The sequence below is a fragment of the Battus philenor genome, unplaced genomic scaffold, assembly GCF_028537555.1.
Source record: "Battus philenor isolate CCGP_79_NKW_IND1 unplaced genomic scaffold, ilBatPhil1.0.hap1 SCAF_8, whole genome shotgun sequence".
Taxonomy (NCBI): Eukaryota; Metazoa; Arthropoda; class Insecta; order Lepidoptera; family Papilionidae; genus Battus; species Battus philenor.
This window is the reverse complement of record NW_027181748.1, coordinates 11,497,686-11,511,856: the sequence shown is the minus strand read 5'-3', so window position 1 is coordinate 11,511,856 and position 14,171 is coordinate 11,497,686. Positions and strand designations below refer to the sequence as shown.

The 14,171-nt window shown below is 32.9% G+C and overlaps 1 protein-coding gene across 2 annotated transcripts in view; it reads right to left on the bottom strand.

Annotated features, from left to right (window-relative positions):
- Positions 1-3,913: 3,913 nt before the first annotated feature.
- LOC137931494 (mannosyl-oligosaccharide alpha-1,2-mannosidase IA) overlaps positions 3,914-14,171 on the bottom strand; it is a 111,597-nt gene continuing 101,339 nt past the window's right edge. For both annotated transcript variants that reach the window (XM_068774896.1, XM_068774897.1), the window contains exons 3-10: positions 13,907-14,086; positions 12,134-12,236; positions 11,561-11,668; positions 10,573-10,800; positions 9,061-9,199; positions 8,037-8,181; positions 7,384-7,500; positions 3,914-6,770 (exon numbers count right to left, since the gene is read on the bottom strand). In XM_068774896.1, the coding sequence (XP_068630997.1) occupies positions 6,618-6,770; positions 7,384-7,500; positions 8,037-8,181; positions 9,061-9,199; positions 10,573-10,800; positions 11,561-11,668; positions 12,134-12,236; positions 13,907-14,086 (1,173 nt within the window). In that variant the 3' untranslated portion in view covers positions 3,914-6,617. The remainder of the gene's footprint in view (positions 6,771-7,383; positions 7,501-8,036; positions 8,182-9,060; positions 9,200-10,572; positions 10,801-11,560; positions 11,669-12,133; positions 12,237-13,906; positions 14,087-14,171) is intronic.

The following is a 14,171-nucleotide window of genomic DNA, read 5'->3' as shown; positions in this document are numbered from 1 at the left end:
AATATACTTGAAACAGAAATCATATCTGTAAATAATTTGATAAAAATTCATTTTCTTCTCGATAGCTGGCTAGCTGCGGTACCAACATATTTATTTAATTATAATTGATTTGTTTCGTTCAAATAGATAAAATATTAAAAATGTTACAGAGAGATTAAAAGTAGAGTAAATAAATAAATAAATGTTTGTTAAACCTTAACAATATAAATTGGCGGCGCGTGAGCTGTGACAGATGGGAAATTCAAAGAGCTCTGTTTTAATACTTAATGTTTTTTAAGTTACTGATCATTTGTTTTATTTTATTTATAACGACCTCCTATAAACATACTGTAACATTACGGCAAGACCTAGGGCAATTATAGTAATTCATTTTAATATACAGGCTGATTGCTAATAGGTTTAAAACTTTCAAACGGCGATTGTTTAGCATATTTGACAGCAGAAAGCTTCAAAACTTTTGCAGCTATTTCCAATCAACCTGTGTAAAGTGTTTGTAAGAAAATGCGACAGCCCTATATTTGCTGGCAGTACAAAATCCTGTAGGGGCAGATAGTAAGAAATTAATTTTAAAACGTAGTAATCCAATTTTAAAAACGTTTTTTCTTTCTATGATATCATAACGTTATTTCCTATTTCTGAAAATGATTTCTAACTGCTTCTTGGATATAGTGTACCATAAATTATTGATAAAATAAAACTCTTTTTAAGCTTTTATACGTATAAACAATCAACCTATGTATAGATTAGGAATTATGAGACGAAGTCGCAGGTTTTATCAAATGTATTTATAGTAAACAAACATTAACCTTTAAATATTGGAATCGCGTTTAACTGGGTCTACATAAGTATACAAGAGGCTATGTACCTTCCCCTAATTGGATCGCCCATGGCTACAAATGTTAGTCTAGAGACAATCATGCCGCGACATTTACCCGCAGCTTATGGCCTTCGTCGCCTTTCGTTGCGGACCCTTTATGGCCGTATAGTAACAAATACGCAGCTAATGAAATGTTTTTTGCGAGATTCTATTTGATTTATTGACATTTTATTTATTTAGTTAATATTTGTAACTTGAAAACTAAATTACCGTTTAAACACCACAAGACAACCCATAAAAAACAGTGAAAATTTTGAGTAGGTGTACCTAAAATAGGAGTAAAATGCCAAATTAAAATCTGATAACTATTTATTCTTAAAACATCGAATTAAAACCAATCGCTCAATAAGTACAAAACTCAAGAATGACTCGGATGTTCGAGCATTATTTTTACAATCTATTGCACGAGAAATAGTGAAAACAATGATATCAGTTTTTGTCCTTAGGCATCAAAGATAAAACGTTAATAAAAATGTAAAAAGACGTGTTGGGATGTAATCGAACAATCTGATTATTATTAAGGTTTTGCAGTGTACGTAACAGAATTTTTTTTATTAATCGTTTCTTATAACTAAAACATTAACGTAATAAATAAAGTGAATACTCTAAGACCAGTTTCATTTATTAGTTGTTTGTTGTTATTCTTTTTCTACAGGACTGCAACAGGCCTGTGACTGCGACTAAATAGGGGTTCCGGAGCACTGTAGTACATATAATAAATTATATAATTAAATGAACTGCGGTTTTTGATAATGTATGAAAATATGTCTATGCTAAAGAATTAATCTTAGAATCAGCTTTTTTGCCCTTAGTGTTCGTATGTCGCCGTATAGGTGGCACACTATGTTTTATCATTACAGCGGGTTGGCCGGTCTGTCATCCCTTAAGCTCAATTGTAATATTTTGAAATTGCTTTCTCTAACCTTTGTTGAAGACTTCTTTATGTAAAAGTAAAAGATAACATGATATTTATTTTATACATGCCATAGTAGGCTAATTTTTTTGTACCTACTGATGTATATATTTCAACCACTTTAGTTCCATAATGCTTACTTATACTCTTAATAATGCTTGTTGTCTGACAAGCAGAGGCGACAGGCAGTTTCTCCGTACTGTAACGTATCTTGCAAGATATTTACTATAGGAACAGGAATTTTGCGCATAAAAACGATTTGATGAACGCAAAACTCTACCTTGTGTAAAAGAAAGATATTGGGAATTTTCCTTAACAAACAAAATGCGATTGTTTGAGACGGTCGTAACCAATAAAACTTGTAGATGAATGCTTTTATTTGTATACCAGATTTTCACAAGACGATTGCCCTTATTTTTTTCTCTCGTACACCCCTATCTAGTTTTGGACAGGGCTTTTCATTTTTAATATGCTGTTTATTTCTTTATTTTATAATTATTTTCACATTTATTCACTTCAAGCTTTTAAATTTATAACATTATTTCTAGTTATTTATGTATATTTCATTATTACCTTCATATTTTGTTTACAATTCTTGTTTTACTTTTGTTTTCAATACCTCTTGTTTTTACATACGTACCCGACCTGTATTATTATTCGTTATTGTTTCTTTTGATCACGTCCTAAACTATGGCCCTGCAATATTTGAGAAGCGCTGGCCTATCTTTATCGTCATTTATTAGTGAGGCGATTCTGTCTTCATTAATCTTTTTTCCTAGCAGGAGTTCGGAATTGCATCGTGTCCAATGCTATTATATGCAAAATGGAAATAGATGTACGAGTAAAGAGTAAAGATTTACCTAATGGCCGTGTAAATAAGAGCCGCTCTGCAATCAGTTACATGTCAGTACAGCCCGGCCTTCGATCTCGCTTGTGTATACAGAATGATTAGTTTTATGTGTAAAAGCTTTTAAAAGGTGTTTTGCTGTCAATTAATATGGTACACCTATCTAAAAATCAATATATATAGTAAAAAAAAAAAAACGATTTCAAACTTCGTATAACTACATTTTAAAATTAATTATAGTATTTCGCCTATCACATAGCAATAATAAAAATGAACTTGATATATTTCAATGATAATTTTATATAGAGTGAATAAAAATGAACTATAAATTCTCACCTTTAAAGCTTATAACCAATCATTCTGTATTGTTAAAAGTTTTATTAATGTATTTCAACCAAGAGAGAGGAGTACTACAAATACTAGAATTAAGTCTTAGAGATTTTACCCGGGGTCTTATGATAATTGTGGTCAATCTTACGAAGACCGGAGTTTATTTATACTGATACAATAAATAAGAATTCTAAAGTCTTAACTTATTAAAATCTTTGTAAAACCGTGTAACATATCATCTTGAAATATTGTAGGTAGTACTGGGTTGTATCAACAGGAGTTGAGATTTAAGTCGTAGGAGACAATTATAACAAGAAATATAAGGAGTCGTTTTAATAAAATTATCATCATTTCACCGGAAGACGTACATTGCTACACCTGCCTCATAGATTTCCATAGTAAGCGGCCAGTATCCAGTATCTTCCGATGACTTTAACCAGGTCGAATGTCTACCATAGGAGTGGACGTCATACGCTCCGGTTGTTGGTTCGTGGTCTCCACTCCTGAAACTTTATGGCCCCAGTGACCGTCTGTTTTGCGCGTTCGGGCAATGAAATAATTAAATGAAATATTCCGGTTTAAATGATTTTAATTAAATTTATAACCTGTCTGTATGGCAAAAGCATTTTTGTGTGGCGACTAGCCGGTTGACATGGCGTGGGAAAGCCCCCCAGTAGGTGTACCGAAGATATAGTCAAGGTCGCGGAAAGCAGTTGAATGTGAGCAGCGCAAAACCGGTCATCGTTGGGATATTTGAGCCTATGCGTTGCAGTGGGCGTCTGCTGACATAATGATGATGATAAATTTATTACAATATTTTAGCCAAATTTCGAATATCATTTCACAGAAAACACGTAACGAATCCTCATTCACATTAATAAGCAAGTCATTGCTCTGCAGAAAAAAATCAAATAAGAAATAAAAGCCCAAAGTTTTTAAACATGTTTTATTATTAAACGAAAATTTTACATTATTCAATTCAATAGTTATAACTTCACAGATACCTAACATAACAAGCAGTGTATAAGCATTGTTGAACTGTTGTGCTTGGTTTACAGCTGCCACATAAAATTAGTCCAAATGCACCAAGCGCAACTTTCCAACAAGCCCACTCAACCGATACAACAACAGCTCCGGGTAAAAGCTTGAGCGTCTAATAGATCACGTTTCTTATCTGTGCTACAATTAGTTATGTTAAAATATTAGGGTTGCCACTAATCAAGTATGTAGTATTTGTCATTTATAATTATAACATTGCATTAGTAAATGGAATAAGCGTCAAGGGTATTTAAATTGACATTTGTGATGTATGAAGAGGGTGTATATTTTAAATTTTACAATTGGAATCTAAAATTTGGCTAATGTCCACAGGTTCATAATAAATGTGTTATTGTTATATGAGGTAATTTATTTTAAATAAACTATTTTAATAAGAAATCGAAATAAATGTTGGTCTTTCATAAAATTTTAATAGGGTACAATATAAATAAATATGGGTTGATAAATATAATTTTCTAAAATATGAACAGAGAATTAGTTATTAAAACATAACATTGTTGACTGTGAACATTGTAATCTCTAAGCAATAATTAAATATAGTGAATTCATATTTCTTTTTTACTGGGATGTTTACTGATTTTTTAGAAACCATTCGATTTTGTGACAATTTGTAGGTCTAGACATGAAGATACTATATACAAAAGAAGCATTGTAGTTGTCTTAGATAACGAATACACCGACAAACACGCACACACCAATAATGAAACTATTCACCTACACATTGACCCTCTATCACTAGTTTTACATTCTCTATGGTTATATATACACAATGTACATGTCTAATTTTCCTACTGTTCAACTAATCTCAGTATTAAAGATTCCTATGGATGTTTGTCACTTGCATTGCATCAACGTTTCTATGAAACTATTTACCTTATCTGTAAGTTTAACAGGTGCAGTCGTAAAATAAATAAAAATACGTTATCAACTCTAAACATTGATACTCTTAAAATAAATCACATAAATATTGATTTAAATGATTTTCTTTACAAATTAAAATTCCAGATGGTAAAGTCCATATAACTTATTTTGTACACTGGCAATGATAGTAATAATATTTGCACAATTATAATTTGTTATGCGTCGAATAAACATTCCGTAATACGTTACAAACGTAAATAAGTCGGTAAGTATATAATAAACGTGTATTTATTACTTTAGGACTAACATATCCTACATAAGTATTCTACAATATTAAAATTTAGATATGTTTGCTAACCATAAAAAAGGGAATAATTCATTATTAAATAATCAAAGAAGTTAATTATTTTTAGAAACACGAGATCTTTTAGGGATTATTTTCATCACATTAATTACATTCTAGTTCCAAATAAAAATAAATGATTTGATTTAATCTATACGGAATTATGTATATATTAAGTAATTTATTTAACATTATTTATCAATTATTTATGCTAGGAAAAAAAGGAATTGTTTATATAATTAAAAAAGACATATACATATAAATACAGTGTATTTATTTGATTTGTGCATATTAATAATTTATAATAATGCCCAAAAATTTTACTAAAATGAATCATGTATTTTAAGTAAATCAATGAACAGTGGTTTATAGTAGATATAACGAGGTACTAAGCTATGTTTTAGGTTATGTTGACATTTTGTCATCAAAATTACACATAAATTTTTAAAGAATAGTGTTACACACATTTTGATTATATGTCACTAACTATTATCATTACTATGGGTCATACTATATATATCGGATCTCTTATGTAATACACATAAGGTCTTTTTCTGAAAAGAGATAAGGTAGGTGCGCCCAAACGAATCGGTTATACCACTTAAGTATAGCTTTCATAAATAATGCAAACCTCAAATATATCATAATAATATAAAAACACGTACTTTTACATGACAAAGAAATTAACACCACATTGTTAAGCAAAGGTCATTAATTAACTTAATAAATTTATGCACAGAAGTGTGATTTATATTCAGTTCGCTTTAATTGACTTGAGCATTTGCGTCTTTCTGTTATAAATAATATATTTAAGCAATGATTGTAGTGTTGTCACAAAATTAAATATATTTAAAGTCTGGTGATATACACGGATAAATAAAATTTTACCTAAAACAAAGTGCATTAATAAAAAAAAAGTGCATTAATTTTCCATGCACTCGGTAATAGCACTACTTGCATAGTTAATCACTAGGCATCAGTTATAGCTTTTTGTAGGAACATGATATTTTTTTATAATTTATTACATTTATTATTGGAATATTTCACATATAATCAGTGACGTTACACTAAATCAATACATTTCACTTATAACATTTTGAACGATTTCATTTATGGAATAAATACAATATTAAGTGCATGGTATACATTTTCAAAAAACAAATTTAAGTCAAATGTAAAAAAATAAATAAATGCAAAATATATCAGAGAGAACTTTTAAAAATTAATTGTGATGGACAATATGAGTACAACTTGAAAACTGTCAGTTATATCCCTGGCAGCGCACAAATATCTCATACATACCCACATTTATTTACAGGGCAGTGTAAACCGTTGTAAATACGAACGTCTTAGAGGTCTGACCATTCATTTCTAACCACATTCAGTTTTAGACTTGGTTTTCGTCCTTAGTAAGTTCCGGTTTATCGACACCTCGGTACAAGGGATTCTTGCCCTTTATGGGGAATGGATGGGCCTCGGTGCTGAAGACCCATTCGTCGAGAGGCAATACTGTATCATCGGCGAACAACAGGTATAAGTACTGTAACAAATATAACATTTTTATGTATAGTTTTATGCTTTCATCAAAGTATGCAATCAAATGTGTTTGATTGCCTATTGTAAGTAAGCTTATACAGCCTATAAAAAAAAAAGAAAATTTAAGAGAAAAATATTAATAAAAGACTTGTTTTTCATCTCATTACCAACTGTCAAACATTTGATGTCTATGAAAATCAAAAAATAGCGTTTTGGAAAGTACACATTTTTCTAGCTTTACAAAAAAAATTATTTGATAAAAGTTATGTATTTTACATGCTGACCATTACATTAATAAAATTTGCTCAATAATAGTTTGTAATATGTTAGATAATCATATTGAAATACGTTATAAATGTATTTATTAATTCAGGACTAACATATATATATATATATATATATATATATATATATATATATATATATATATATATATATATATATATATACATACATATCTTATACATATGTAAATTATTTATTAAAAATGCTATTATATATACCGTAATGCATTACAATGAAAACACATTATTTCTTAAAAATGTTAGATATGCTTTTGCAGCGATAATTCTTTTTGTACTTGTATGTGTTTATTTAATTACATAGAAGGGGAGTACCTTTAGTGTCTCAGCGAGGAAGAAACTCTGCTGCACGTCATCTCCCTGCGGCTTCTGGTGGTATACGTTCACCAGGCCCGTGTAGCCTCCCTCCACGCGGCAGTGCTTCTCCAGTGCCTGCCACATAATATTTAATTTTATGTTATGAAACACTTTAACGTATTTTATGAGGCCTGATTTAAGCAATTTATTCCAATCTGGTCGCACAAAGATTATCACTTTAGTAGAATACTAAGAGATTTAGTTGGATAGGGGGTTGGTAACGCGGTAAAGTTGAACGCTATTAAAAGGAGGTCTTTTTAAACTTGCTATGCAGTTGATCAGCCTCGAGTTCCCAGCCCTGCCCCTCTATGGGAGTGCGCGATGGACTCGATCTCAAATCACGTCTCTACATCTATCGAAGTACCGTAATCCGTAAAAGAGATTTCTACCTGTATACTCTTAACAATATCTCTAGAATCATCAGGTTTAGAGACTTGGAAATTGGTAGGAATTTTCTTTTCTTTGAGTAGAGATCAGCTAAGGAATTTTCTAAATTCTATCCGTATTCCGGATCGAGGGGGCGTTCATAAGGTTCTGGAAACGGGCTGGGGATAGCTAGTAAGTTATAAACCAAAATTGTGTTAAGATATCGGTGGTAAGAACTAATTGACCTGCACTGCCTCCCAGCCCCAGTCGCGGTACTTTTGCTCCTTGGTAAGGCGCCACATGATGAAGTAGCTCTCGAACGTCTCTGGACGCAGCAGGTAGACCTTCTCATTGCTTTTCTGTGCGCGCGCCTCTACCGTTCCCGAGAATCTGGAAATGTAAAAGCATTCAAGAGATCAGCCAAGTGTGGTACTGTATTATTAGTCTTCAAAATTGTTATTTTATTTAATATTTTTTTACTTCCGTTACGTGTAAAAAAGTGAAATGAGCTGAGTATGAAGAGAAGACAAGTAGTAGGTAATCTAACTGTACAATATAATAAATAGTTTAGAAAAGTAGTATATTTTCCTAAGAGTAAAACTAAATGCTAACAGAGAAGGAAGCTTAAGAACAGTCATCGAAAAAAACAGTCATGAAGGATCATTTGAGTGTAAGCAATTACTTTAGTGATGAAATAAAATCAAATATAAAAAACATTTTTGGTGTGTTTATAGAATATTAACTATTAAACTGTATTACCGAATATCGTATGAAATTGCTTGCTACTGAAACCGCGCCTTACAACAAACATGGTGGCGAGGGTAGATGTGGTGAGAGTTGACGGTGGTCGGACAGAATGGAGAAACTGATACTCGCCCCTATCTCGTGCGTCTCTGAGGCACGGTACAGTGGTTTAGGTGACAATATAGTATGTGACTATTGCTTAATGGCATCGAAATGGTTTGCTGTAGCAAAAGATTAATTGTTACAAATTGCAACGTAAGAACGAACTGTGACTGAGTGCAGAATCAATGGCAGACAGGCGTGCTCCTTTACGTCGTACTATGAAAACATATAATGTTTACCTAGTTAGATATATTTGTTATATCCTTAAATAAAATATCCTTCGATAAAAAAATTGTCTACATTTAAGTGTATATAAAATTTCTGTAGTATTTCCTGTGATTTTGTAGTTGCTTTGTTTCTCTTTATTGTACTCGGGATCTAATAGTGGAGGTTAAATCTAGTTTTGTAGTAATGGTTACTCACTTGAAGGCTTCGGGGCCGAGTTTAGTCTCGGAGCGTACGTAGCTCTCGTGGCAAGTGTGTGTGAGCTTTCGCGCCACGTCCATGTACCGTTCCGACACGGAGTTATCCAGCGTGGTCGACGCCAGCGCGAACATCCCACCTATTCAAAATATGTTTATTCAAGTAGGTTTCATTATGCTATCAACGGCTCGGAAATCTGATTTCCTGAAAAGAGCCAGCCAGAAAGTCAACAGTAACTGTTATAATATAATTAAACAAAAATATGCATTACAACACCAACCATGTAAATGACTCAACAAACCAATTTCCATATATTTCGATCAGCAAAAAACTTTTGTATGATATAATAACATTTATTTAATAATACACTATTAAGGTCTCGGAGACGCCATATTATGCAAATGTTATCCCTGACAAAAAGAAGATACCGGCGCGGGACTTAAAATTGTCGTCCAAGATATACCCAGGGTAGTTGAGGTAAGTGGTGTCTGCGGGACATTTGATGTGTCTCTGGATGGCTTTTTGGGCTCGAGGTGTTTGTGCACCGGGTCGCGGTTGGCGTGCAAGCGTCCAACCCTTTTCACTAATAGCTTCACCGGACTTCAAACCGAAACACGACTGGATCCCTTTACAGCTCAGGTTAAACCGGTGGATGGTAACTAGCCAGAGAAGCCGAAGCTTCCAACCAGTTTGCTATCCTCTCCAGTTGGCACTACCCAGGGACCCCGTGTAGGTGTTTCATCCCATATTTTTTTAACATGTCTTATCTATATATCTATCTCTTAAGTGCTTGTGACATAATATTGTCATTAATCTAGTTATTTCCTCTTAGTTTCTATGACACTTATTTGTAAGTTTCCTTTATTTATTTAATTAAGGAAGTAATTATAAGTATAATATTACTTCGTAGTTCTATACATCATTATGTACGGCACTATATTGTGGTATAAAAAACATAGTAAAGAAAAATTATAAGTCCTAGCGTAAGACGACAGTTGTTAAGAATCCATTACACAGCGGTCCATCAACTGTGCAATTTTAAAAATACGAATGTAAATGTAAAACTAGTTATTCATTTTATATTATCCATATCATATTACCCACATAGGAATATTTACACTGAACGTGTGTGTATGTCTTTAGAAGAATATAAATAGAGCCCAACTTGTAATGGCACAACCTCTGTAATGGCATACTTCAACGCAGGGGTTCCAAAAGGGACGAGTTTTTTTGTGGTCACTTTTAAAATATTCTTAATACAGTAGTAATATCTTAAACACAGTAATAGTAATAGTTGTAGGATATTTAGTCAGAAATTATAATTATCATAGTTTCAGCTGCTTTATGGCACAGGAATACTTTATCATTAAAAAAGTCTCTAATGTTGGACAGTGATGTAACATTTTATGAGAGCTATGAACGGTTCATGACTTGACTATGCTATGTAATGCTTTTATTTATATAAATTTTGAATCAACTGTTATGTTATGTTTTCGTTTAACACCAACTCACCAGCGAAACAGGATAGATGGTCCATTTTCTCCTCAAGTATCCGCCCGTACTTAAGCTCGGCGAGGTAGGAGAGGCCATTGGGAGAAACGCGCAGCATCTTGTCCAGGGCAGCCTGCATCGCGACGTCGAACATCTCGCGCGCTTGCTCGTCGGCGCGACCGGAGACAAGCCACGCCTTCAGTAGGTATTCGTAGAAGGAATCACCGAGAGCGCCGAGAGACATATGCCCTGTAATATATAAGGAAAAATAGTCATACTTCGATCAAAAATCGAAATAACAGAGGTATTTAATAGAAGACGGTTTTTTTTTTATTTAAAAAATAAAACCACTAATACAAGGTGATTGGATAAAGGTATAAAAGCTTCAAAGAAGTAAACGTATAGCCTGTTTTCTATCAATTGATGTATGGAATCCAAAAACCAATGCCATTATAAATAATAAATAACGTGATAAAAATATAGTAAGAGAAAGCGATGAACCGGTCAAAGTATTTCACGTCTTTCGACTACAGGCTACAGAAAAACCTATAACACTATTAGTGTAAATTTCGAATAAATATCAAAACAAAAAACACATAATTTTTTTATTTAACTAAATATAGCGAATATTTGCATTTCCATAATAAAAATTGAAAATGAATAGACGCGTTTCTTTAAGAAATGTAAACAATTATTTTTTTTTAAATTTCGAGATTAAAGTTCATATAGAAATTAAGAACAAAACTAAGAAGTAAATATAATTTTTGTTAATATAAGATAATATAAATTAATATACTGTGTTAATATAATGGAAGAAAGTAACGGCGACACAGCCAAGGTCGCGGGATGTCGCTGGATGCTGGACGCAGGCAGCGCACGATCGGTTATCGAGCGTCAGTCGCGCGTCTATCGACTGACGTGATCATCATGGTCCATGGAAGTACTACGCTAATGGAACGCTTATTTGTTTTAAAATTACATATGCATTACAAATTAGAGTCATACTCACTCTGTCCCCACTGTCCGGTGCGCGGGTTGATGAAGTTTGGATACAGGTCTCCTGGTTTCTCAATGTTGCTAAGGACTTCGCGGATACGGTCCACTTTCTTTCTGTATACTGTTAAATTGTACCGTTAGAAAAATAATCAAAACATAACTAGATCTAATTATAATTTCTTATTTATTTCGAGCCTCAAAACTGATGCACAATAAAAATTTAGTTAGCAGACATGTTTTAATTAATTTTCACAAATATAGCCGTCTACTCGATGTAAATACAACTTGTGTATGTATTGTTTTTAATCAACAGAACTACAAATTACTTAAAAATAAATCAAAATCAGTTTCTTCAAGTATTTTTTCTGTCATTGAGGCGACTAAACCGTGGAACAGAAGACATCTTTACCTATCGAATCAGCTAAGCCGCGCATTTTGTATATAGGCGAGCTTACTTCTAAAATTGCGACAACTTAGTGATTCGAATGTTATACACATTACTACATAGATGTGTACTTATATTCGTCAACCGCAGTATTTTTATATAACAAAAAACATTCAATATTTTTCAACCAATACGACTTACCATCTCGACCAGTGACGTCACTTAAATATGAGAACTCCAAGTGTAGAGTTCCGATTTCAGACAGTATGCTATTGGGCCCCGCCCAGTGGTATTGCCGACTCGCCTGCAATCAAATAAAATGTTTAAACATAAGGTACTCTACTAAATCCATCTTATGCGGCACTGAACCGCAGTGTCTGACGCATTAGCGCAGATGTCACGCGTGTACTGGACCGCTGCATTTACTATAAAACGAGCTGGGCGAAACGAAGCTAACACTAAAGTATTCATACGCAATAGTCAGGTCACAGTTATAGAAAATTGTTCTAACTGTGAATCTCAAAATGATTATCATAACAGGTCTCTTTTTACTTCGAATACTTGATTCTCTGTGATTAGGCATGTTAAAAGCTCCAGCCACGGTTTATAAAGACAGTTACCGCCACGACGCCGCTACGGAGTTCGCTTACTTATCATTCCAGTCGAGTCTCCAATTAGTGAGTACTCGTCGTTGTTAAAATCCAAGTACAGCGCGCTTATCTAGAGGGCGAGGGCCTCCGCGTACTGTGATACAGTCATCAAAGACCTGAACTAATTGGAATTGGTATTTCGTAGTGAAAGAATCGATACATCGTGAACATCCTTTGAAATAATGCTATGAAAGTTTACTTTGTACTCTAGATGATGTTGGTAACTTAAACTAATGTCTTTAATTTTTTTCCTGTTAATAATTCTTATTTTCCCGTGCAAATAAAGAACTCCAGTTTTGTAACATTTTTCTGGAACTTGTTAGAATGTAGCTATGTATCTAAAAGTAATTGTTATATGTATAATTCCTAGTATTCTGTAATTTTATTTATATTATACAAGACACATGTTTACATCACGATGTGCCTATAGTGTGACTGGGTATAGGTGTAAAGCTTTAAAGGGGTGATAATATAACTTATTTGCTGCTAATCAATGTATGCTACAATACCCTATCCATAGGCCAATGGTTTTAGAAATAATAAATAACGTAATTATAACATATTGAGATAAAGCTTTTATACCCATAACCAATCATTCTGAATAAAACTAGATTTGCTTCAATTTGACTTAATTTGTTTAATTTGCAAGCTTTCATTGCACTATATGATGTATATAACATTAACGATAACCGTTAAATATCTTAATTCAGCACAAATACAGATTCAGTGCTATTATATTTATAAAATAAGAGGTACTGCTTTTTACAAGCTACTTTTACGTGTCTATTTCTATTTTTACTAAGAGATTATTTTAGGTATTTGTTCAAAGTGGCTAGATAATCAGTGGTGTTTGTTGATCTTATGTTTAGTAATTATTTAAGATTTAGTTTTATAATTTATTTATTTTGTGTGACACTGTTCTATAATTTAGACATTTTTTGAAAATCTTAAATCTCATCTTTAATAATGTTATAATAAATACACTAATCTTACAATTTTTTCTGTAATTATGTATTCGTATTTAGTTTATTTTACAGGTTAATTAATTCCATATACTTTTTTATTAATAACTACAATTATTCTTCGACCATTAGAGAACACGGTGTGAAGATGTTCGTTGTTCGTTTTTAAATTACCTTCATTTAATTTGGTGACGTGTACAGACGCTACAATCGCTTCGCCGGGTATAGGCAATGATAAATCGCCTTGGGAACGAATGGATCAAGTCAGAAAGGAATAAGTCTCCATATATCAAAAATGGAGATATCTGGTTATTTCGTTCATACGGTCGACATCATTTAGAAGAAGACTAAATTTTACACACCTTAGTGGAGGGGTTGATGAGGGAGTAAGGCAAGCCAGTAGGAGTTTCGAACGCCGGCAGTAATGCATCTGCAACTTCTGCAGCCTTGTCTTTGAAAACAGTGTCGCCAGTGAGGGCGTAGCAGGAAAGCAGTCCCCCCACAAATCTGATCGTCGTCTCGAACACAGATAGGTCTGAATCCTGGAAGTAGACAAAAAAACTTAATCTATATAATTAAAAAAGAACAGATAAATGTCTTGTCATTCGCAAAGCTTTTCACAATTAT